Source organism: Gorilla gorilla, chromosome 13, assembly GCF_029281585.2.
Source record: "Gorilla gorilla gorilla isolate KB3781 chromosome 13, NHGRI_mGorGor1-v2.1_pri, whole genome shotgun sequence".
NCBI classification, from domain to species: Eukaryota; Metazoa; Chordata; class Mammalia; order Primates; family Hominidae; genus Gorilla; species Gorilla gorilla.
The window spans coordinates 91,442,724-91,464,625 of record NC_073237.2 but is presented as its reverse complement, the minus strand read 5'-3'; the positions used below and the strand labels follow the sequence as shown (position 1 = coordinate 91,464,625).

Here is a 21,902-nt window from a genome sequence, read left to right as displayed (position 1 = left end):
CGCCTCAGTCTCCCAAAGTGCTCGGATTACAGGCGTGAGTTACCATGCCCAGCAAAACGGCAGTCTTAAAAAAATACATCAGCTGGGCGCGGTGGCTCATGTCTGTAATCCCAGCACTTTGGGAGGCCGAGGTGGGCGGATCACGAGGTCAGGAGATAGAGACCATCCTGGCTAACACGGTGAAACCCCATCTCTACTAAAAACAAAAAATATTAGCCGGGCATGGGGCGTGGTGGCATGTGCCTGTAGTCCCAGCTACTCGGGAGGCTGAGGCAGAAGAATCGCTGGAACCCGCCAGGTGGAGGTCACTGCACTCCAGCCTGGGGGACAGAGTGAGACTTCGTCTCAAAAAAAAAAAAAAAAAAAATCAATGGCTAGGGAAATTAGGAAAAATAAGTAAATCTATACAACAGATAAAAATTTAACAGTAAATTATACAGATCAGATTTCCTTCCTGAGGCTACCAAAAATACCTTTTATCAGCAATTATTCCTTGGTCCAGCTTAAAAAAATATATAGCAAACAAGGCCAAGACTTTGTGAAACCTCATCTAAAATGAGACCTGGGTACAGAAACTTTAATACATTATTTATTAGGGATTTACAAGGGAAAATCAGAGACCCACAAATAGGACCAAGAATCTCAAATGAGTTCCAAATATTTCAGCAATAAAGTAACGAATTGCGTATTAACAGCACTGTAATTACTCCTTTTGTTTGGTTTCTTTGTAATTACTTTTAATAAATTATTCTGCCTCCCCCCATCACTCAAGTAAGTTGTCATCCAAAGGCACAATCAGTACAACACAGGATACAAAGCCACTCACAGTTAGGGAGGAAGGGATGAAGGGAGGGAAAACGGGTAGGCTGGTGCTTCAAGAGCCGTGACTCACTAGAATCCATAAAGCTTTTCTATGGAAATCAAGTATCAATGAAGCTATTGTAAGAGATTACGGCTATATAAATGTAGACTAGTTATGAATTCTCACAGAGCAATGGCACTCTCAAAAAGAGGCAACGGCACCAACGCCTGGGAAAGCTCTCAACTGCAATGTTGCCTCAGTGGCATAAGAGTGGCTGCCTAAGCCTACTATTTGCTGAAAGCGGGGTAGTTCCTACAAAGTGAAGGGACCCTCAGCTCAGCACTCCGTAGGTTCATTCTGTGCCATTTTGCTAAGCTTTGTGTGCTGACGGCTCTGGAGTCAAGCCTACCGCAGTCACCATCTGCTGTTTTGGGTCCAAGAAAGAGCCAAATAATTTTTATTAGTCTTAATATTCATTTTCAGAGATCATAAACTGAACATAAAATATACCTTTGTAACAAAAGACAAACACAGCAGTACTTTGTTAAATAGTTTAAAATCTGTACCTACCTTTATCATTTTGAATAATATTAATACTGTAATAAAAGTATTCTCTTACAATATATAAAATTTAAAAGGAACAATAAACGCTAAAAAATGCATAAACCAAATTGGATTTTATACACAATTTTTAAAATCTGAATTATTATTCAAACTAAGATTATCGTTGATTTTGGTTCAGAGTCAAGTATGTACAAGGAACAAAAGAAATAGAAGTAGAGTGAAAATACTCTAGAATTTAGGAATATATTATAACAAGGAAAATCGTTTTTTGTTTTTTTTTTCACTTAAAGACTTGGAAAACAGAATTTATCATTTGGGCTCAATGAAAATGCCCACCAGATACTATAAAGTCCATACTTTTCACAACCATCCTTCTAGATCTTTATGTTTCACTTTGAATACATGAAAGAAAATTTCAGGAAATTTTTAACAATTGGAACACTGAGTAGCTCAAGAGTATTGTTTTTTGGGTTCTGGCAGAAAATAATTATGAAGGTAACCTTGAAGTGCGCTGTTGTTGCAAACCATTTGCACCATGTTCGTTGTGACTAATCCTAACAGACAGCTGACAATCTCACCCCAGCCAAGACCACTCGCTTGGAAACGCTAATACACGTAATAGCCAACCTTAGCATGGCTGAATTTTCAATGATTTGAAAGTGAGCCAATGAATACTTCTGACATCATCATACACACTTACTGAAGACCTGAAATGAGCACTGTAAAACTAGTTCTCTGCTTATTATATATATAGACTAGGAAGGGTGCTTCCTCTGAATCTGAAAATTGAAATTTTCTTCCTCTAAAGGAATCATATCCCAGTCATATATTTTCCATAAGTATATTATTTCATAAAAGACTATTCTACTATACATTCTAATCCTTAGAATACTGATAAAAGTTACTAAATCTTTATATTATTTTATATGTATATATTTATAAAAACATTCCTTAATCTGTGATGGCACATAATTTTATCTTTGAATCAGCTAACGAAGGTAAAAAAAAAAGAAAAAAAAGTGCATTCCTCTTCCAAAACCAACAGCCACTTAGTGAAATCTACTAGTTTAAAAACACACATAAAATCCACTATTGCAATCACAACCGTTCATCCTGTCCTTTGCACAGCTGGCTGATCCAATCATCCTAATTGTTCTTCGTTAGTTATTCATACTTTCCTTGTTTTTCTGTTGCAAAAATTATTCAAACTAAATGAAAGGAACTTGAAATAATAAAAAAGAGTATCAGAATAGAAGAAAAAAATACCTGAGGACCAGAAGTAGAAGAGGTGAGTTTTGTCATTTTAAATGAAAAACAAAATATAAAAGAACTCAGTCATACCAGGAGAACAAGGGCTAAAATATGAAACTAAAATAAAATGGAAATAAATGTCAGAGAAAATATGAAAAGATGCATGACAGAGAATGATGCATCTTCAGAGAGATAAGAAATGAAGCCTGTTAGGACAACACAGAAAGATGGCACAATTCTCTGGTGGGTGGGATGACTGGAAGCAGAAGGCGGGGAAAGGCCAGCAGAGCACTTTAAATCAATTTATCTGCATGGTACATCTCAGTCCCCAATTTACTTTATTTCACTATTCGTTATTTTAACCCACAGCTGAGCACAGGGTGAGTTTGTTTTGCTTCCCCTTGTGAGTTCACAGAAAAACTCAACTAGTATTTCAAGTTACATCAGACTGTGCCTACTACTCAGCACCTTCGAGATTTTCTTTAAGGGGAAAACAAACATCCCTGGAAGATGCCGTTCTACCGTGTAGCTCCTTGCTCAGCGCCCGTGGTCAGAGTCCGTCCTCTCACTAGCGCACTGTTTTCCTTTCCCGGGCAGGTCAGAGGTTCTGTTTTCCACACGGCAGGAAAAAAGCTGCCCCCTCCTATCGGAGGAAAAAGGTTGTGACCCCCAGCAGAGTTAGTACAGATGACTTCACCGAATTTACTCATCTAGGCTGAATCCTGAGAGAAGCCTGCAGGTGTAGACAGACCCTTGGGGGCTGGAGGCAAGGGCAATGTGGAGGGGATGAACGGAGGCAAGGAAAACAAAGCAGACAATCAAAAGCAATGGCTACATTTCAAAGGGGCACCTACCAGAAATGACTAAGATTCATTTTATTTTACACTAATACAAAATGAATAAAATCAGAAAATACCATAGTTTTATTTTAACATAGAAGAAAAATATAATGGGTGCAGGAAAAAAGAGAAACTGAATAATCTGCTTCTACTTGTGACATGGCAAACGTTTTTAAAAATAACTTATTAGACTCAACAGCAAGTGAACTGCGTCGGCTCCTACTAATAACAGGTTCAAATCCTAGCAAAAGGTTAACACATAGACCTTGGAATGAATACACATGATCACAAAGCTCAATTTCTATTTCAGAATAGGGGGAAGGCCCTTGGAAATATCGCATGTTTTGCCTCAGCAAGCTCTGAATCTTCTCCTAGGTGTGGCAGAAGCAAAACAGTGGGCAAAAGGGCTTGGAAGTGCTGTGCAGAGCCAAGAGAAACATTGGAAACACTGACAGTTCATATTCTCTGATATGACTCTGAAATTTGCTATCTTCTAGCCCTTCCTCACCTCCACCCTCAAACCTCCTCAGCTTTAAGTTTCAATCCATGAAAGGAAGTTCTGAATGTTGGTTTCAACCTACTCCATTTTCATGTTCTCTTTAAAATTGCTGCCCACATTTTCTAAGAAAAAAAGTCAGAGGCAAATCTTCCCCCTAAGTTTTAACGCAAGAGCTTGTATCAAGGGGAAACGGTTGGGCAAAGAACTTCATTCTCCTGCAAGGTAAAATAATCAGTCCCCCCCACTTTCTCCCCACCCCCATTCTCAGGACACCCAGTGGTCAGGTCATGGGTGTCACAAATACGGTTACTTCTAGGTTAGATTTTGGTAGTGACAACATCTAGTAATCCACAAAGATAATGGCTTCCCCTTCCTTTCTACAGCACATTGTGCATTTTGGTAATCTTATTTTGGGCTTAAAAATTAACAGCTGGCAGGGCGCAGTGGCTCACGCCTGTAATCCCAGCACTTTGGGACACCGAGGCGGGCAGATCACGAGGTCAGGAGATCGAGACCATCCTGGCTAACACAGTGAAACCCCGTCTCTACTAAAAATACAAAAATTAGCAGGGCGTGGTGCCACGTGCCTGTAGTTCCAGCTACTCGGGAGGCTGAGGCAGAAGAATAGCTTGAACCTGGAGGCCGAGGCTGCAATGAGCCGAGATCGCGCCACTGCACTCCAGCCTGGGTGACAGAGCAAGACTCCGTCTCAAAAAAAAAAAAAAAATTAACAGCTACGACACATTTTTTAAAAAATACCAAGCAAGCCATAATTCTTTTCCTTCTTTGGGTATTTTATGATCTCATTCATCACCTCACAAACATTTAAAAAAACACCTAAACCATTAAACACAACTTACCATACCATGCTGAGGTATGGTCAGAAAACTCAACTCTGTTCCAAATCACAACTTTTTCTATTATTCTTCAACTGAAGTGACATATATGACCCTCTGTGGAAAAAGAAAAGGGGTGGGGTCCCCCTTTTCATGCACACTGAAAGTCCAGCTACAAACAACTATATTCGCAGGCTGGTTCCTTTTCCAGCTCTCTCAGAAGCTGCCCTCTGGTATCCTGAAGTGCACTCTGCAGCTCTGGGATCACCTTTATTCTGATGTGCTTTGTGCACATTCTCGCACGCTGCAATGCCCATACTAAGGCAACATAGCACAGAAATTGGCAGCAATGCTATCAGCAAGAATTTGGCTTCAGAATCAAGAGTGATTCATCATACATTCTAGCAGCAGAAAAACACACCGCTATTTTAATCCCTTGCTGGTATCAAGAATCAAAAAACAGGGAAATGTAATTAAGCAAAAGCAACAAAAAAAACCTATCTGCTGTAATATTTGTCAAAAAATTATTCACTTTTACGAGTTTTCCGCAAGTCACTTAGAAAACAACGGGCTACTTACCTTATTTCATGATATTTATTACAATGACAAATCAAGTTTTAATACAAAATCAAAAGACAGGCAGTCCAAACTTCTGCAAAGTAACATACTGAAATTCTAAACTTAGGCAAACAAATTTCTCATTTGCTTTACAGTAAATAAAATTCCTCCTAGTGTTTTAAAAGTAATCCACTTCTTTCTTCTCTCTCCATTTCTTAGATGACTCCAATTTAAAGTCTAGGTGAGAGAAAGTACAGCATGGAAACCTAATACTGTGGGCGATTTATTCGGAACACTTTTCATTTTTCAGAGGTACCTTAACACTGAGATAACAAACACTGCTGATCTAAAATAATAATGGAACCCACTTAAGTCCGATTGCTGTATTTAATGAGCATGAAACAAATTTCATGGGCTACTCTCTCCTTATGAGACTATATAAATGATCATTAGCCTTATCGACCAATATTTCTGTAGAATTTCCCCATATATTAAATCTACGGTTTATTATAACAAAAACTTTTTAAATTAAACGCTACTCTATTGTCATGACCAGGTCCTCACGGGGCAGAAGCGGATTTACCGAGACCTGCACCGAGTACCGTCTCGGGAACCCCTACCTTTTCAAACACCTCTTCCTTCTCCCTGCGCTTCCGTTTTCGGGGTCTCCGGTTCACTCGAATCCATTTCGTGACCTGAGGTTCAAAAACCACAGCATTTCAAACAAGGCGACAGGGTCCTGACGGCCGCCCCCCAGCGCGAGAAAGCAGAGACCCCCGGCCTCGCGACCTGGTCTTCCCCGCACCTCGGGAGGCCACCCGCGCCCGCCCGCGGAACTCGCCGGGCGCCTCAGCGCAGGGGCCGCGACCTTCGTCACGGCCGCTCCCCGCGCCCGAGCCGGAGCCTGGCGGGTAGTCCCCGCGCCCGCGCGCCGCAGCGCAGAGCCAGGGCCTCTCGCCAGCCGCGGTCTCGCGTCGGCGCCACCGGGGCGCAGGGACCGCGCCGCCCGCACTCACCTCGGCGCGCACTTGCCGCGCGAGCCCGCACTCCGCCCCGGCGCGGCGCTCCCTCTGCAGCGCCTGCGGGGGAAGAGGACACAGTCAAGTTTACCGCGGGAGCGGCCCCGGCCTCCCTGCCCCGCGCCCGCTAACTCGGCGTGCCCGCCCCGTACCTCGCCCGCGGCCGGGGAGGACGCAGCGGCGGCGCCGGAGCCCGCGCCCTGCGCCCGCCCGGGGTCCGCATCACCTCAGGCGCGGCGCGGACGGCGGGCGCGGGGCCTGGGCGGCGGCGCGGGCGGGCGGGCACCGAGCGGGGGCGGGGCCTGCCTTAAAGGTATAGCGGCCGCGCCGCCTCCCGCAGGTCGCCCTCCCGCCCGCGCCGGCATTGTATTGTTCTCCCCACGAACGGCGTGCTCCCGCTCCCGGGCTCCGGCTGCCCCGCACCCCCGCGCCCCCGCGCACCTTGCCCCCGCCACCCCTCCCCGGGCTCCGGCCGCCCCGCGCCCCCGCGCACCTTGCCCCCGCCACCCCTCCCCCGGCTCCGCGCCCTGCGAGCGGCTTCCCGGCAGCGAGAGGGGCCCGCGCCGCCCGCCGCAGGCTGGAGGGAGAGGTGGCGGGGAAGGAACCCCGCCCGTAGCCAGCCTAGCGCGCTCCTGGAGTCGGCAACCTGGTCCCGGTGGCTTTCGCGCAGGGAAAGTAACTTTCCTAGTGGAGTTTCCTCCGGGACCGGGTTCTACGCCGTCGAGTAGACGTTTCCCAGTGGCCCCTCGGGGCTCCGGGCAGCGGCAGGTGACCTCCCGGGGGGCGAGGCCAGGGCGCAGAGAAACCCAGCCCCGCGCTCCCGCGAGTGTGGACCCGCAGCCCTCAGACTGCCGTGGACCCCCAGAACCACTGGGTAGAATTTAAAAAGAAGGGGTCAATCTGTTTTCATAATTAGGGAGAAAGTTTACACTTACTTTATAAAAATGTGCGATACCCCAAGATTTTCCTCCACCCGCCAAAGGCCTTCTCATCCGCATCAGCAGTTGCTGGAACCCGCCTGCCGGTGAGGGCGGGCCGGGGCGGAGAGTCGGGTTGTCCTGTTGCTTGCTGGGTCTTGACCATCCCTTTAACTTTATCACATTTCTTTAAAGAAAATCTGTCTTGCCCTCTCTTTATTGCTACTCCATCCTTCTTTCAAGATCAAAAGGTTTAGATCAAAGTCAAGATCAAACTCACTACTTTAAATAGCAGCAACTTTGCCATGGAGTATTTTACACAGAGGAGCTTAATGGAGACATCAGGAATTTATCCCTTCATTCCATATTCATAACTGGACTACTTAAAATTACACGGATGATGCATGTCTATTTCCTAAAACAAACAACAAGTCTGCTCAAATGAGGGATTCTTACTTTGTTTCCAGGAATACAAAAAAGTTGAAATCTAGAGAGCAATATAAATAGACGTGTTAACCATTTTGTGTCATTATTATAATAGCTAAGTGCTACGAAATGTGTGCTCATTTGCTAGAGATTTTTCAATGTGTTATTATATCTTTTAGTATAGACTGTACAGCCATCATATACAATTTTTTACTGTAAAGGAAATATATATAAATAGTTAATGGTTTGGAAATCTTGCACATAGGTAAATAATTATAAATGGTGAAGTGGATTACTCTGAGCTGCTTAATTTTAAAGGGAAAGAGAACTTTAAACTCTTCAGCCTTTTATGCTGCTAATAACAGTTCCACAATCAATAGAAATCTATCTTGGCAGGCACTTCCTTTTACCCACTAGAATTTTTTTCCTTGGGAGTTCACGATCCCCAGAAACTCTGATATGAGCCATGCAATATTGATGTACTAAAACAGTGCTCTGCTTAAATATCGTTTTTCAACATACAGTCTTGGAAGAAACAAAATCCAAAATAAATTCCAATAGTCCAGTAACGAATAAAGACAACTATTGCAAATTAAATCTTACAGACTTATATGAAAGCTGTTGTTAACAGCTGGGTACTAGTTACTTGAAAAGTTTTTTCCCTTTGCAGTTTTTAACTGGTTGCAGTCACACACACACACACACACACACACACACATTCTTAATTCTATAAATCCCACTGAACCACTGGAAAGATCTTAGAAACTGAGACCTGGAAACCTTGTCTTGCTCTGCTACTGACACAGTCTCCTTTCTTCCTAGCACCCAGATCATGGATAACCTAACGGTTTCCGGCATGAGCTGAACAAAGGAAACAGCCTACTGTCACTCTGCGCTTCTAGGATTTTGCTAAGTAGGAAGCAAAAGCTGTGACCCATCCTAATTGCCTCTTGTCTCCTTGTTTGTCCTTTGTCCCCCAACTCTCCTCCCAATTGCCATCCCAGAATCCATCCTCCACAGAGAAGCCAGAATGGTACGTCCAAAGGTAATTCAAATGATACCACTTTGCTTCACTGAGAATGCTTTTCCATCTCTTCTTTGCGTGGTAGCCCACTTATCCTCTAGTTCTGGGTTTAAGCAGCGCTTTTGCAGAAAGGTCTTTCCTTACTCCCCAGTCCAAATTATGTCACTCCACTATACTTTCTAATAACATTCTGTTTATTTCCTTTAGAGTGATTCTTAGAGCAGTTTTAAGTTTATAGAAAAACTGAGCAGAAAGCAGAGTTCCCATATTTGTACCCACTCACCAGCTTCCCCATATTTAACATATTGCATTAGTATATTTATTATAACTGAGGAACCAATATTGATACATTATTATTCACTAAAGTCAAATTTACATTAGGGCTCACTCTGTGATGTTCAGTTATTATAGCTCTTTTAAAACTGTACTGAACGTCTCTCTCCCCAGCTGGATTTTATGCCCCAAGAAGAAAGAGATCCCGTATCTTTTGTTCTTGATTTTTGTTCAGTCCACCAGAAACATTGCCTGGCATATACTAGAAATTCAATAAATATGTTACATAGTGAATGGAAGGATAAAGGAACAAATGAAGGACACCTAAAATTTCAAGGGGGAGAAGTCTTAAAATGAAGATCTTTCTAATTACCTCCTGTTTGTTTCACCACTAAAATGCTTAATTTGTAAAGAGGCTAGAATTTTACATTTTTACAAAAGGGAGACCATGGGATATTAGTTATATTGCCAGAGTAACTTTATAAACAGGCTGTGCATGGTGGCTCACACCTGTAATTCCCGCACTTTGGGAAGCCAGGGTGGGAGGATCTCTTGAGCCTAAGAGTTCAACACCAGCCTGGGCAACATAGCAAGACCCGTCTCTACAAAAAAAAAAAAATTAGCCAGGTATGGTGGTGTTAGCCTGCGGTACCAGCTATCTGGGAGGGTGAGGTGGGAGGATCACTTGAGCCCGGGAGGCAGAGGCTACGGTGAGCCATGATGGCACCACTGCACTCCAGCCTGGGCAACAGAGTGAGATCCTGCCTCAAAAAAAATTAATAAGTAAATAACGATAAATTTTAAAAAATTGAAATGAGAAAGGTTCCTAATTCCGTCACACATGAATCACTAAAATTATATTCCAGAATGGTGCTACAAGCTGAATTTAATCTAGAATGAAAGATTTACATATTGCATGACACTGAAAAAATACTTTTCTATTGTGTTCAATCCAACCTGAACACATTTCTCCTGTTGTCTACCTGAATCTCCCCTTCTTCACAGGCTGATGCCAATGAAGGTAGGGTGTAGAGAAACTGGAAGACCGCTTTTTTAAAAACTGGAATTCTATAGTGGGGGACAGGGATTCTAATTACTGTCTTTGAGAATGTAGTAAAAGCACTTTAAAGCTGTCTCTTAAAACAGATGTTTTCTATCTGAATTGTATCTTTAAAAATGCCTCATCCAGTAGATACGCATGTTTTGAAAGGAAATTGTTCTAAGAAACTTTTTTTGTCAAAGCAGTTCATAATAGCTGAAGACAACGTCCGAGGCTGAGGAAAATACTATTGCTTTAAAATTATTTAACCTCGTGATTGACTGGAGATTACTTTTGGAGGGAAAGCCTTTTTCAGTTTTCTTCCTTTTCTTAGACAAAGAAGAAATTCCTCCTATCACTGGAAAAATACAGTGAGACCAACTTCACATTGTTACGGGTGTGTTTTCTCTTCCTGCTTCTACTTCATGGAGGGGGCACAGGACAGAGGAAGGAGGAGGAGCCAGCCTTCCTAGGCACCAGGAAGGCCACAAGGCAAGCAAGGGGCTCTTCAATGTTCCCAAACAGCCACAGATGGCAAATTACATTCCCTCAGGCACAGCGGAGGGAAAACTATCCACTAAAAGAAACCGAAAGGTCTTTGAATACCAAACAAGGTCGAGAGTTCCAGAAGCTTCCACTGGTTTCAGAAGTGTTCTATTGCCAACATACGTTCAGGGTGAATTTAAAAGTAGGAATCTACACACGTCTAGAAATAAAATCAAGGTTGGATTAAGTTTCAAAAATAACAGAGGGATTAGGAGCAAAATTATCAAATATTTATATCTTTAAATTTGGTTTATTTATTTTGAGACAATGTCTTGCTCTTGTCACCTAGGCTGGAGTGCAATGGTGCAATCTTGGCTCACTGCAACCTCCGCCTCCCAGGCTCAAGCGATTCTCCTGCCTCAGCCTCCCCAGTAGCTGGGATTACAGGTGCCTGCCACCACGTCCAGCTAATTTTTATACTTTTAGTTGAGACAGGGTTTCACCATGTTGGCCAGGCTGGTCTCAAACTTCTGCTCTCAGGTGATCCACCCACCTCGGCCTCCCAAAGTGCTGAGATTACAGACGTGAGCCACCGTGACCGGCCGTCTATTATTTTTAAATGTAACATCCTTTATGTAATATTTTTGCATGATTTTAGAAAAATTATAAATTAATCCAAAAAATATAAAAGATGCTACATAAAGGATGTTTAGAGGGTTGTTTATTCCATTAGATAGTAATTTTCTATGAGGAGCCACAGGACAGTCTTCTCCCTGGCGTCAGCATCAGGAATAGTTGGACTTGATCAGCTGGTTTGTTTTTACCTGTTATTTGTATTATTTTTATTTGCCCATTTTGTCTCTCTCTTAAATAAACACCTAGTTGTTGTTGTTTTTTTTAGGAGGATTTTGGCCCTGCCAAACGGACCTCTTAGTGGAAGTCCTTACAAAGCATAATTTTCAAAAAAGGAAGTCAGTTTCATGCTTGGCGTAGTGGATTGCTGAGGCTATGGTTCTGCAGTGAACCGGCTAACAGACCTTCTTTCTCTCAGTAACCATAACCTGAGCTCACTGCTGCTAAAAACGTTTACAGAGATCAACTGAGGGAACATGTACAATGCTTAGTTCTTCCATTTCTTGACACCCTCTGAGATTCTAATGAAGGCTAATGGTGCTATCAGCTCCTTAGAAAAAAATACACCTACAGCACACACACATGCATGCGCACACACACACACACACACACCCCAACTGTCAGGATGTTCACAGATTCTTCTGTACCTAAACTTGTAGTCTGGATACTCTAAAATCCCTTCTTGGAATAAGCCAGACCACTTTTAAAGCTGGCCCTGGACTTGGTCTTATGGGCACTCTGTGAAAGTCCTGTTATCGCATTAAGTTCTGGTAAGAAGCCATCAACATTTATTGAGGTGCATTATAAGAAACAGCCCCATAAAATCCATCACAATGTTTACCGGAAGGATGGATTTAGAGGGTTGTTTATTCCATTAGATAGTAATTTTCTGTGAGGAGCCATAGGACAATCTTCTTCCTGGTATCAGCATCAGGAATAGTCAGACTTAGGCAGCTTGTTTGTTTTTACCTCTTGAATATTGCAATTTATCCCTTTTCCCTCTTCTAGAAAGCTTGGAGTTCTGTGACCCTGTTTAACCAGGCATAGGAACTTCAGGGTGTGCATATTATGTGCTAATTTAATTCCTGGCCCCATCCTTTTTTTTCTACCATTATTTTCATGTTGCTTCATTTTTCTTGTTTTATTTCTATCATGTTATATTTACCTGTTTTGGACGCTGCCTTCACTCCATTTTGGACAGGGAAGAGTATAACTCAATAAAGTATTCTGGGTTTTCTGGGTTTTTTGTTTTTTTTTTTTAATTTCCTTTTTCTCTTTGGATGGGAGAAGGGAGGATCTGGGAAAAATCTTATGGTTCTAAGATTTATATCCATTAACAATGTTTAGAAGTAAAGTACAGGAGTTAAGGATGTATGACTGTTCTTAACTTATAACTCTACTTATAAAATTCTACGAAAAGAACTGTCAAAATATATAATACTATGCAGATATAATACTATACAGACATCATCAAATAAACATAATACTATACAGGACTATTACAAAAAGGCTAACCAACCAAATATTTTACTTCTTGGTATCAAAACCAGAAGAAAGGGGCTTAGATTATTATGGAGAGAATAATGTAAGTTGAACATATGGACAGGTTATTCACATAAAAGACATATTAAATGCCTACTGTGAAACAGAGCACTAGATTTCGTGAATGCAAAGATGAGTAAGACGCTGTCCCTGTCCTCAGGAAACTCCTGTGACAACGCAGTAATACAGCAAGGTATAAGGAGCACACAGCCGGCTTGCCTAGTAGCTGTGTGGCCCCTCTAAGCCTCCTTCCTCATAAAGTTCTGATCAAATGACATGTAATTTGCTTAGAACAAGAAGCAGTTGTTATTTATCAACTTCTAAATGACTAGAATTAAGAAGCAATACAACATTACCAGAAGCTGGAGGGAAGTGACTTTAAGACAAAAAAAGTATTGAAGCACCCCTACCAGAGAGCACAGGACCTTAGACTGCTAGAGAGAAGAGTGGCAATTACCTACAGAACTGAAGGCTTTACAAAGTGCGTCCATATACAGACTGTTCTGCTCGTTCCTCACACAGTCCCATCTGAAAGATGGAAAAACTGAGTCTCAGGGGATTTCACATCGCTTGGCCCCTAGGTCTCTTCGTTGGAAATGGAATACTCTTTCTTCTCCAGTGTGAGTACTTACGGAACATCTAGTGTGACTGTCTCACTTTAACATATTTGTTCATTATATGGATTAGATCAACCCCAGATGACAACATAGGCTGGAAAATATAATTCCATACCATAAAAGTCTACTGAAAAATACATTCTAAAAAGCAGACATTATTATATTCCCTTCAATGCCTGTTACGACTGCAGTTATTTACAGGGCTTGATATTCATGGACATTATAACCTTAAAGAGTTTTCAGCTGTGTGTGGTGGCTCATGCCTGTAATGCTAGCACTTCGGGAGGCTGAGGTGGGAGGATCACTTGAGGCCAGGAGTTCAAGACCAGCCTGGGCAACATAGTGAGATCCCATCTCTACAAAAAATGAAAATAAAAAATTAGCTGGGCACGGTGGCGTATGCCTCTAGTCCCAGGTACTCAGGAGGCTGAGGCAGAAGTATCGCTTGAGCCCTGGAGTTTGAGGCTCCAGTGAGCCACTGTTGTGCCACCGCACTCCAGCCTGGGTAATAGAGCAAGACTCTGTCTCAAAAAAAACAAAATTTCACAGGTGAAATATAAAATGATGTAAGGGTGCCTTTAGATCAGTGGTTTCTACTCTCGAGTGCTTATTAGAGTCACCAGAAGGTGTTTTACAAATCTCAATGCCCAGGTGACCACTTAGGTTCACATCTCTGAGAGTGGGACCCAGACATCAGTCATTTCTGAAGCACCTCCACTCCTCAGGATTCCAATGTGCAGGTAGCATTGAGAACCACTGCCTTAGATAATTTTAATGATGCCCCATCTCAAATAGGTTACTATGGAAAAAATTCCAGATGCTTGGGAGACATCTAAATTTCAAAGTCAATGCCACAGATGATAGCCACTCACTATGCTTTACTACAGTAAGTCCAATTTGGCAGATGGCAGACACAATGTTGGGCAGGATGGGCTGGTGGTCCAAACCAGGAGTCACTTCCTGCAGCTTACACCAAGGGATAAAATTTTGGGCAAGATGAGTTAAGCATACACACAAAAAGAACTAAAAAGAAGTGGAAGATTTCAACATTCTACCCAGAAGGGAGGCAACAATGGGCAGATATCTGACTTTTTTTCTCTAAAGCTAATACAGTTCTGGGTCCTTAGCGAAAAGTACATACATCCTTATCTTTAGGAACCCAATCTTAGTGCTGACCTGCAATACTGTAAACATGAAGGTGGTATTTCCAACTCATCATCTGTAGATGATGTTCTAATTATGCTGATGGCTGCCATCCATTCCCTTGAAATGAACATCTGCATTTGGAAGATTGCTGGCTAGAATTAGGGGACAGTGTGCACCAATGGAAAAGACCCTTTGCTGTGTGCAAAAGGTATTGTTCCATTCAGGAAGCAACCCATGCTGACTTCCTCCAGTCTTGAGCACTGTGCTCTAACCACATGGGCTCTATTGTTTAGAAAACACACACACATATATTGCTGCTATAGGAAAATTATTCTCACAAAATGCCTTACAAAAAGGGATTAGTTACTATTGAAAAACACAAACATATCAGATGTTGATATTTCACCAGCTTGAAAAGCAAACAACCATGTCTAGGTACTTTCCCGTTATTTCCTAAGATAGAGCAGGTGTGGTATCTGGAAATGTGGGCACATGGACGTGTGGATGCTCCACAGTGCCTCTGAAGGAGGGGACGTGATGGGAGTCTGTGGCCCTGGCATGTCGAGTTTTAAAAAGCTTGGCACTCAGACTGGGTGGCTTGTTATATATCCTCCAAAAGAAATCCAATGAAGTCACAATTTGCAACAAAAGGAATGGGCCTGATTCATCCATCCCTTGATGAAGAAGTAAAATCTCACACACACACACACACACACACACACACACACACACACAGAGGCAAGTAAAATCCACCACATGTGGGGGGTGGAGTGGCTGTTCCAAATATAAATAAGATATGAGAGAAAGCTATTTTCCAGAATGTTTGTTCACCAAACATTCAGTGCCATACAAGGAGGTGTTCCAGGAAAACAATGGGAAGGGCCAGAATTAATTGGCTGCTAATCTCTTCACTTTTTGTAGGATGTTTTCTCCAGCGGTGGATGAAATCAGTGTTTAATGCTACACAGGCCGAGCTGTGTCCATATAAGGAAAGCCCAGGCTCACGTCTCTCCGTGAAAAAGGACCTGTCCTCCCCTCCCTGTGTTCTGCTTCCACCCCCTGCATGTGGAGGTGGAGAGTGGGAGCCGGGGAATGTGAACTTGATCCAGCACTGATCAGCCAAGCAGCAAACTCTCATTGTTCTTTAGATACCAAACATAACTTCTTTCTACTAGGGATAAACCCAGCCGTTCTGTACATAACACAGCTTTTGTGCTCACCAGTATGATAGTTGGAAAAGAACCACAAAGAACATTAGAGCTTTATTAGACACCTCCTAATATGCAGGATTTAAGAACCTACCCAGTTAATTTATATTCAGATTAATATTAGGTATGTTAGAATCTTATTAAATCTATCTTCTAGTAGTTTCTGAATGCTTTTATAATTATGGGTTTCAATTTATTATGTAAATATTATGGCCTGTTTTGCCTTCTATGGGAGCATTTCTTACCATCACTGCGTTGATCTCTGAGTTTCAAGGATACTGGAAATCATGATAAGGGACAACCAAATATGCTGTTGCTGTTTTTACATGTCACCCTGTAAATGTGACTTAACTGTTTCAGTACAAAGCCATGGTGTCATAGGAAATCCACAGCTGGGAATTTAGACTAGGCACTCTCTGTCATTGCCACCAAGAAGCTCTGTGGCCTTGGACGTGCATGTCACACAACCTCTCTGAGCTATGAAACAGAGATAATGCTGTGGTGAGGATAAAATGAGATGGTGCATATGGTAAAAGGCACAAAACAGATCAGTAAATGCAAATCCCTTCCTCTTTCCCCTCAGAAACAAAAGTCTATCTGGTATTTTGAACCTAAGTAAATTTTCAAAGGTATCAAAATAACTGAGTTGTGACGTCATAATAAAAAGCCTGGCCTGACAAGCACACAGGCTCAATGCCCTTGCACGGAGCCTGCAAAGACACAACACATCTGAGCTACTACAAACAAGTGTGTATCCCTTCCAATGACAACCAATGGACATGAGAAACCAAGTTCTGTTTCTCATGTGTCTTATTATAAAGGAGATAATTCCATTTCTGGTCCTGTCTCATTCAAAACAGTAAGCTGACTGTTATTACAAGAATATCACAAAGTGAAATTTGATACTTCTTTTTTTCTGTTTTTGAGATAGAGTTTCACTCTGTTGCCCGGGCTAGAGTGCAGTGGCATGATCTCAGGTCATTGCAACCTCCACCTCCTGCGTTCAAACAATTCTCCTGCCTCAGCCTCCCGAGTAGCTGGGATTACAGGTGCACACCACCACACCCGGCTAATTTTGCATTTTTAGTAGAGACGAGGTTTCACCATGTTGGTCAGGCTGTTCTCGAACTCCTGACCTCAGGTGATCCACCCGCCTCGGCCTCCCAAAGTGCTGGGATTACAGGCATGAGCCACCATGCCCAGCCTGAAATCTGATATTTCTACATTGCTCTCTGAAGATACCACCATGGTCAGGTGCTAGATGCAAAAACAGCTATAATCCTAACCGGAGCTACATGCATTTAAAACCAGTATAGTAATTAAGGATGAAGGCTTTTAGGTCAGACAGATTTGGTTTTCAGTTTCTTCATCTATGAAATGGGTATAATAACAATGTCTGTCTTACGGAGTTGTGACTAGGAGAAATAAATAGCTATTATGTATAATGCACTTAGTATATAGCCTTTTCTGCTCATTCTGGATGTTCTAAATGTAAAATAGGATACTCTAGTCAACTGGAGGCAGGGAGGTGAGGGGAAGGAGGGAAGGGAAGGATTAAGTTAAAAACTACAATTCTATAGAGAGTTAGACAATCTACATATTCTTAGATTTACCCATTTGCAGCTTAATTGACTAGAGGCATTTATGCAACACCCAGGCAGATGTCTCTCAATTATAAAACCAATGACAGTGACTAGGAAATACAATTTGAGGAGGAATAACCAGAGAGAATTGTAGAGCAACTGCCTTTGCAATAAACAGAATCCAGAAGCGTCTTAAGGAGAAGTGTGTCTCTACCTGGCTGCATGGAATGTGAAAAGTGGCAGCATGCGTGGCTCGGGAGAAGGGAGACACCAGAGAAAAACAAGAGGAAGCGCTTGGACAAAAGGCAAGAGACGCTGCCTGACGTGGGAGGCAGCTTCTCCGTCCCAGGGAAACAGACCCCAGGAGTGGAGGGGTTATCTCCAGCCAAATCCCATTATTGCTTGTTGCCCTGGAGTCTGAGTCCCAAATTCTGATGTATTGACTTTGGCCTCCCTTCCATGCATTTTCGTGCCAATAAAGTTGCTGAAATTAAAGAAGAACTGAATTGTGAAGTCTTCTGGCATAAATAATGTCATATTGTGAAGTCAAGGCTAATAACAACCAGGATGCTGGTAACACCCTTACGGAAAACCATCTGATCTACATGTCTCTCAGTGCGGTTTGAAACTCCCCTCGGCCTACAAAGGAAAATATTTTTAGCATGTAGCACACTTTGTAACAGACATATAAATGCACCAAAAATATAATTTTAGGAAAGCATCTGGGTTTGATCATTTCAACCCCAAATAGGTTCTACTTTCTCAATATAAGAAATACTGCAACGTTTTGCTATAAAATATGCAGCGATCACTGTAGCAATTTCTCACATACATTTCATTACTGGTTCTGTTTGTTTTTTTAAAAGCAGCAAATACTTGAATGATTGAGATAAAAAGCAGCATAAAACACGAAGTGCTCTTTCTAGAGCATTGGGCAACAATGGCTTCCCCTCCTCCAAAAGGCAAACTGGACTCACTGGACTTTTCCCCCAAGGTTATTTAAGCAACGGGCATAAATATTTTATCTCTATGTCTCAAAATGTATCTTAGAAATAATAATTGTCCCTGTCTAAGGTAAAACTGACCTGCAGTTATTACTGACCCGTAGGAATTTTAAGACTAAAAAGGCCAGCAAAAATTTTTTCATCTCCTGATCAAACAGGTTAATCTCTATGAATAATTGATTTCAACTAGAAGCAAATGCCTATTCTTCAGTGGTCAGCCAGCATAAATGCTTTTGTAGATTGATTATTACTCAGTTCTCTCAATCATCTCTCAAATAGCAATTTTCCACTGGAAAAGAAAAGAAATGAAGAAACAGGGTTCCCAGATAGTGTAACTTTGTAAAACACCATACAGGACAAAGTATATTTAAAAAACTCTCCCAATACCAGTCCAAGCTAAGGGCAACTTTTAAGTCTGAGGGCAATTCTACAGGTTCCAAGGACAGAAGGAAAGACACAAGAAAGTAAATCCCAACTTTTCTCCTCTCAGATGCGACGAGGTACACCTGCATTGCAGGCCTCAGCACGGCACCGGACGCAGCCCAGAGTGTCTTCACCCAGGCCAGCTCCCCTTACCCCCAAAGAGGCAGTGAGCCTCAGAGAGGGCAAGTGGCTCGCCCACTGCTACACGGCTTCGAGGTGGTAGAGCTGACTCCAAAGCTAGTATTTAATGGATTCACTGACGTCTTCATCCACTATAGGACTAGCCTTGCTGAACAAAACTTCACAATAAAGAACTCTGTGAAAAAAACGTGGATTTGGACATAACAAACTGACTTTCCTCCTCTACCCAGCCTCCAATCTTGTTGATTAACTTTAAAGTAACGCTGTCTTGCATGTTATGCACCAAACTGTTTGGAGCCCACTTACAGTGTGACGGTGGTGGCTGTAACCCGACAGGATCAGAAGCAGAAAATACTGGGGTCATAAAGGCCCAAGCTGGAGGACTGACCTGGAAGAACAGGGTCTTTTGCTGAATGATTGCAACAGACTCCTTACCAAGCACCAGTGAAAAGTAGACAGCTGCCATCCAGAGATGTGTGACAAGAATGCTGGCCTTTTTAAACACACACTGGGATCTGTGCAGTTCAACAATCATTGACAGTTACCCTGACCTGTGATACACTTGTTGGGTGGCCACCACCTTTGTGCTCTCTGACAGTCTTCTGCTCTGGGTCAGCTTCAGGGCAAAAGACAGGGACTCTGGTTGGAAGTGTGCTTGTGAAAGCAAATAAGAGGATATGAAAAATGTACATCAAGATACACTTTTTGTTTAACCATTTATTTTTTCCCGTTCGTTTCTTTGTTTGGGTGGCCTGGTATTATGTAATTTAGTTTCCATCTCAAGTGAGGAATGGCTGTATCTTTCCAAATGCAAAGACCTAAACTAATCTCTATATACAATCACATTCACTCACACCAAAAAATATACCAGCTTTTTGATGCAATGGAGCCCAGTATTTCCTATGCAAAATATTCCATCTAGATACATAGGGCTACCGTTTAGAAATATCTAGTGGAAGAGGGGCATGTATATCCGTGACACATATTTGTGAAAAGCTCTGGAAAGTGAGGTCCACATCCTGCATCCGTGAAAGAATAGGAACAAACAGCTTCAAGAAAAAGAGGAGTCATTAATGAAAAATCATCACTTCTCAGGGCCCTCTGCCATACTCCTTTATTATCTACTCATAGGTCTTCATAGAAACTAAGGCAAAGATGGGACCCAAATTACAAAATGCTTTAGTCTGATGGGCTGAAGACTTAGAATCCTGTACTCAAGCCATAGCTCTGCCACTAACTAGTGCTGCGAGCTTGGGCAGATACTACACTTCTCCTGGGGCTCCGCTCCCCTGGTGAGAAGAAGACGCACTGCACTCTAAGACTCATCTGTAGCCTGTGATTCTACAGCAAGCTCAAAGTTGCACAATACCAGAAAAAACTAATATTTAACCATGAAGCAGCAGAGGCCACACAGGAGAAATACCATGCAGGTATTAAATGTATACCTATTTGGTACCACATAATGGCTTCCACAAAAGAGAAGGGAAAAAACCTCTGACTGTAAAAGTAGCCAGGTGCTCCTGATGGCTTTCCCGGTCAGCAGGGTGCTCTGGCTGCAAGAGCTGGGACAAGCCACTGTGAGCATTGTGCAGGGCCACAGTGGGGGCAGCAACCTAAAAAGCCCTGGGTGCTGATCTTCTATCAGCATGTACCATGATGCTGTGCGATGTCAAACAGCCAAGGGGTCATGCTTGTGTATGCAGCCATGTGCACAACTCACTCAACTACTGCTTCGCTGGGCTTTACCCTCCAGGTGTGGGAAGAGTGCAATGTCAATATAAAAGAATCTGCTTTTGGCCAGGCGCGGTGGCTCATGCCTATAATCCCAGCACTTTGGGGGGCTGAGGCAGGAGGATCACCTGAGGTCAGGAGTTCGAGACCAGCCTGGCCAACATGGTGAAACCCTGTCTCTACTAAAAATACAAAAAATTAGCCAGGCATGGTGGCACAGACCTGTAGTCCCAGCTACTTGGGAGGCTGAGGCAGGAGAATGGCTTGAACCTAGGAGGCGGAGGAGGTTGCAGTGAGCCGAGATCACGCCAGTGCACTCCAGCCTGGGCGACAGTGAAACTCCACCTCAGAAATTAATTAATTAATTAATTAATTAATTAAATAAAATAATCTGCTTTTGACGAAGAGTCTACCAGAGTATGTCTTTAGCCTAATAAAAGACAAAATGGGGGCAGTTTTTCTTAAAAAGCAGAATCAGTTATTTTTCTATTGATACAAGGTTTACACTCTAGAGCTGCTATCTTTGTCCTAGTTCTTTGAGTTTGCATTGCTTTTTCTTTCTAAAAAGGTTTCTCTACAAAATAAGGCAGCACTGCAGTGAAATCCTATTACAGGTCCGCTCATTATTAGGGATGCAGTAGTCCTTCCTTCAGTGACTCTTTCTGTGGGCCAATACTTAAAAGCCTGAAAGACAGGTACTGCCCATGTGTCCAAATATGGCCCACCAGACTACACCTTGAGGACAGTCATGCTGGCTCCTTTGCACAATGGGCCAGCTGACTTGTGATTGAGTGGGGCTTAAGGGCAGTCTCCTCCCTCCAAGCGTATTTGTTTTCTTACAGATTTAGCCTCCCAGCGGAACATGACAAACACAAGACATCAACCTCTACAGTTCTTCGCAGGTCTCAAACTCTGGGGTGGAGACCTGTTGGGCAAAGGTTGGTTTGCAGATGCTTCCACAAACCATGAGCTCATGGGCAGGGTCTGTGCCCTTTCGGCTTTATATGCAAACCACCCAGCGCAATGTTTGGCAAACTGCTTGAACTAATAAACTAAACCACAAAGCCAAATGTTTGGGTTACTTGGCCGGGCGCAGTGGCTCATGCCTGTAATCCCAGCACTTTGGGAGGCCGAGGCGGGCAGATCACAAGGTCAGGAGTTTGAGACCAGCCTGGCCAATATGGTGAAACCCTGTCACTATAAAAATACAAAAATTAGCCGAGTATGGTGGCTGGTGTCTGTAATCCCAGCTACTCAGGAGGCTGAGGCAGGAGAATCGCTTGATTCGTGGAGGTGGAGGTTGCAGTGAGCTGAGATCACGCCACTGCACTCCAGCCTGGG

At 42.9% G+C, this 21,902-nt stretch overlaps 1 protein-coding gene across 10 annotated transcripts in view; it reads right to left on the bottom strand.

Annotated features, from left to right (window-relative positions):
• The window catches only part of AOPEP (aminopeptidase O (putative)), a 362,088-nt gene that overhangs the window by 75,461 nt on the left and 264,725 nt on the right, over positions 1–21,902 (bottom strand). For 8 of the 10 annotated variants that reach the window (XM_055349953.2, XM_055349961.2, XM_063696576.1 and 5 more), the window contains 2 exons: positions 6,366–6,428; positions 5,970–6,044 (listed from right to left, as the gene is read on the bottom strand). In XM_055349953.2, coding sequence (XP_055205928.2) covers positions 5,970–6,044; positions 6,366–6,428 — 138 coding nt within the window. Of the gene's footprint in view, positions 1–5,969; positions 6,045–6,365; positions 6,429–7,365; positions 20,832–21,902 lie in introns of those variants that run through there. The other 2 variants (XR_008668203.2, XM_063696579.1) reach the window with 2 other exon arrangements.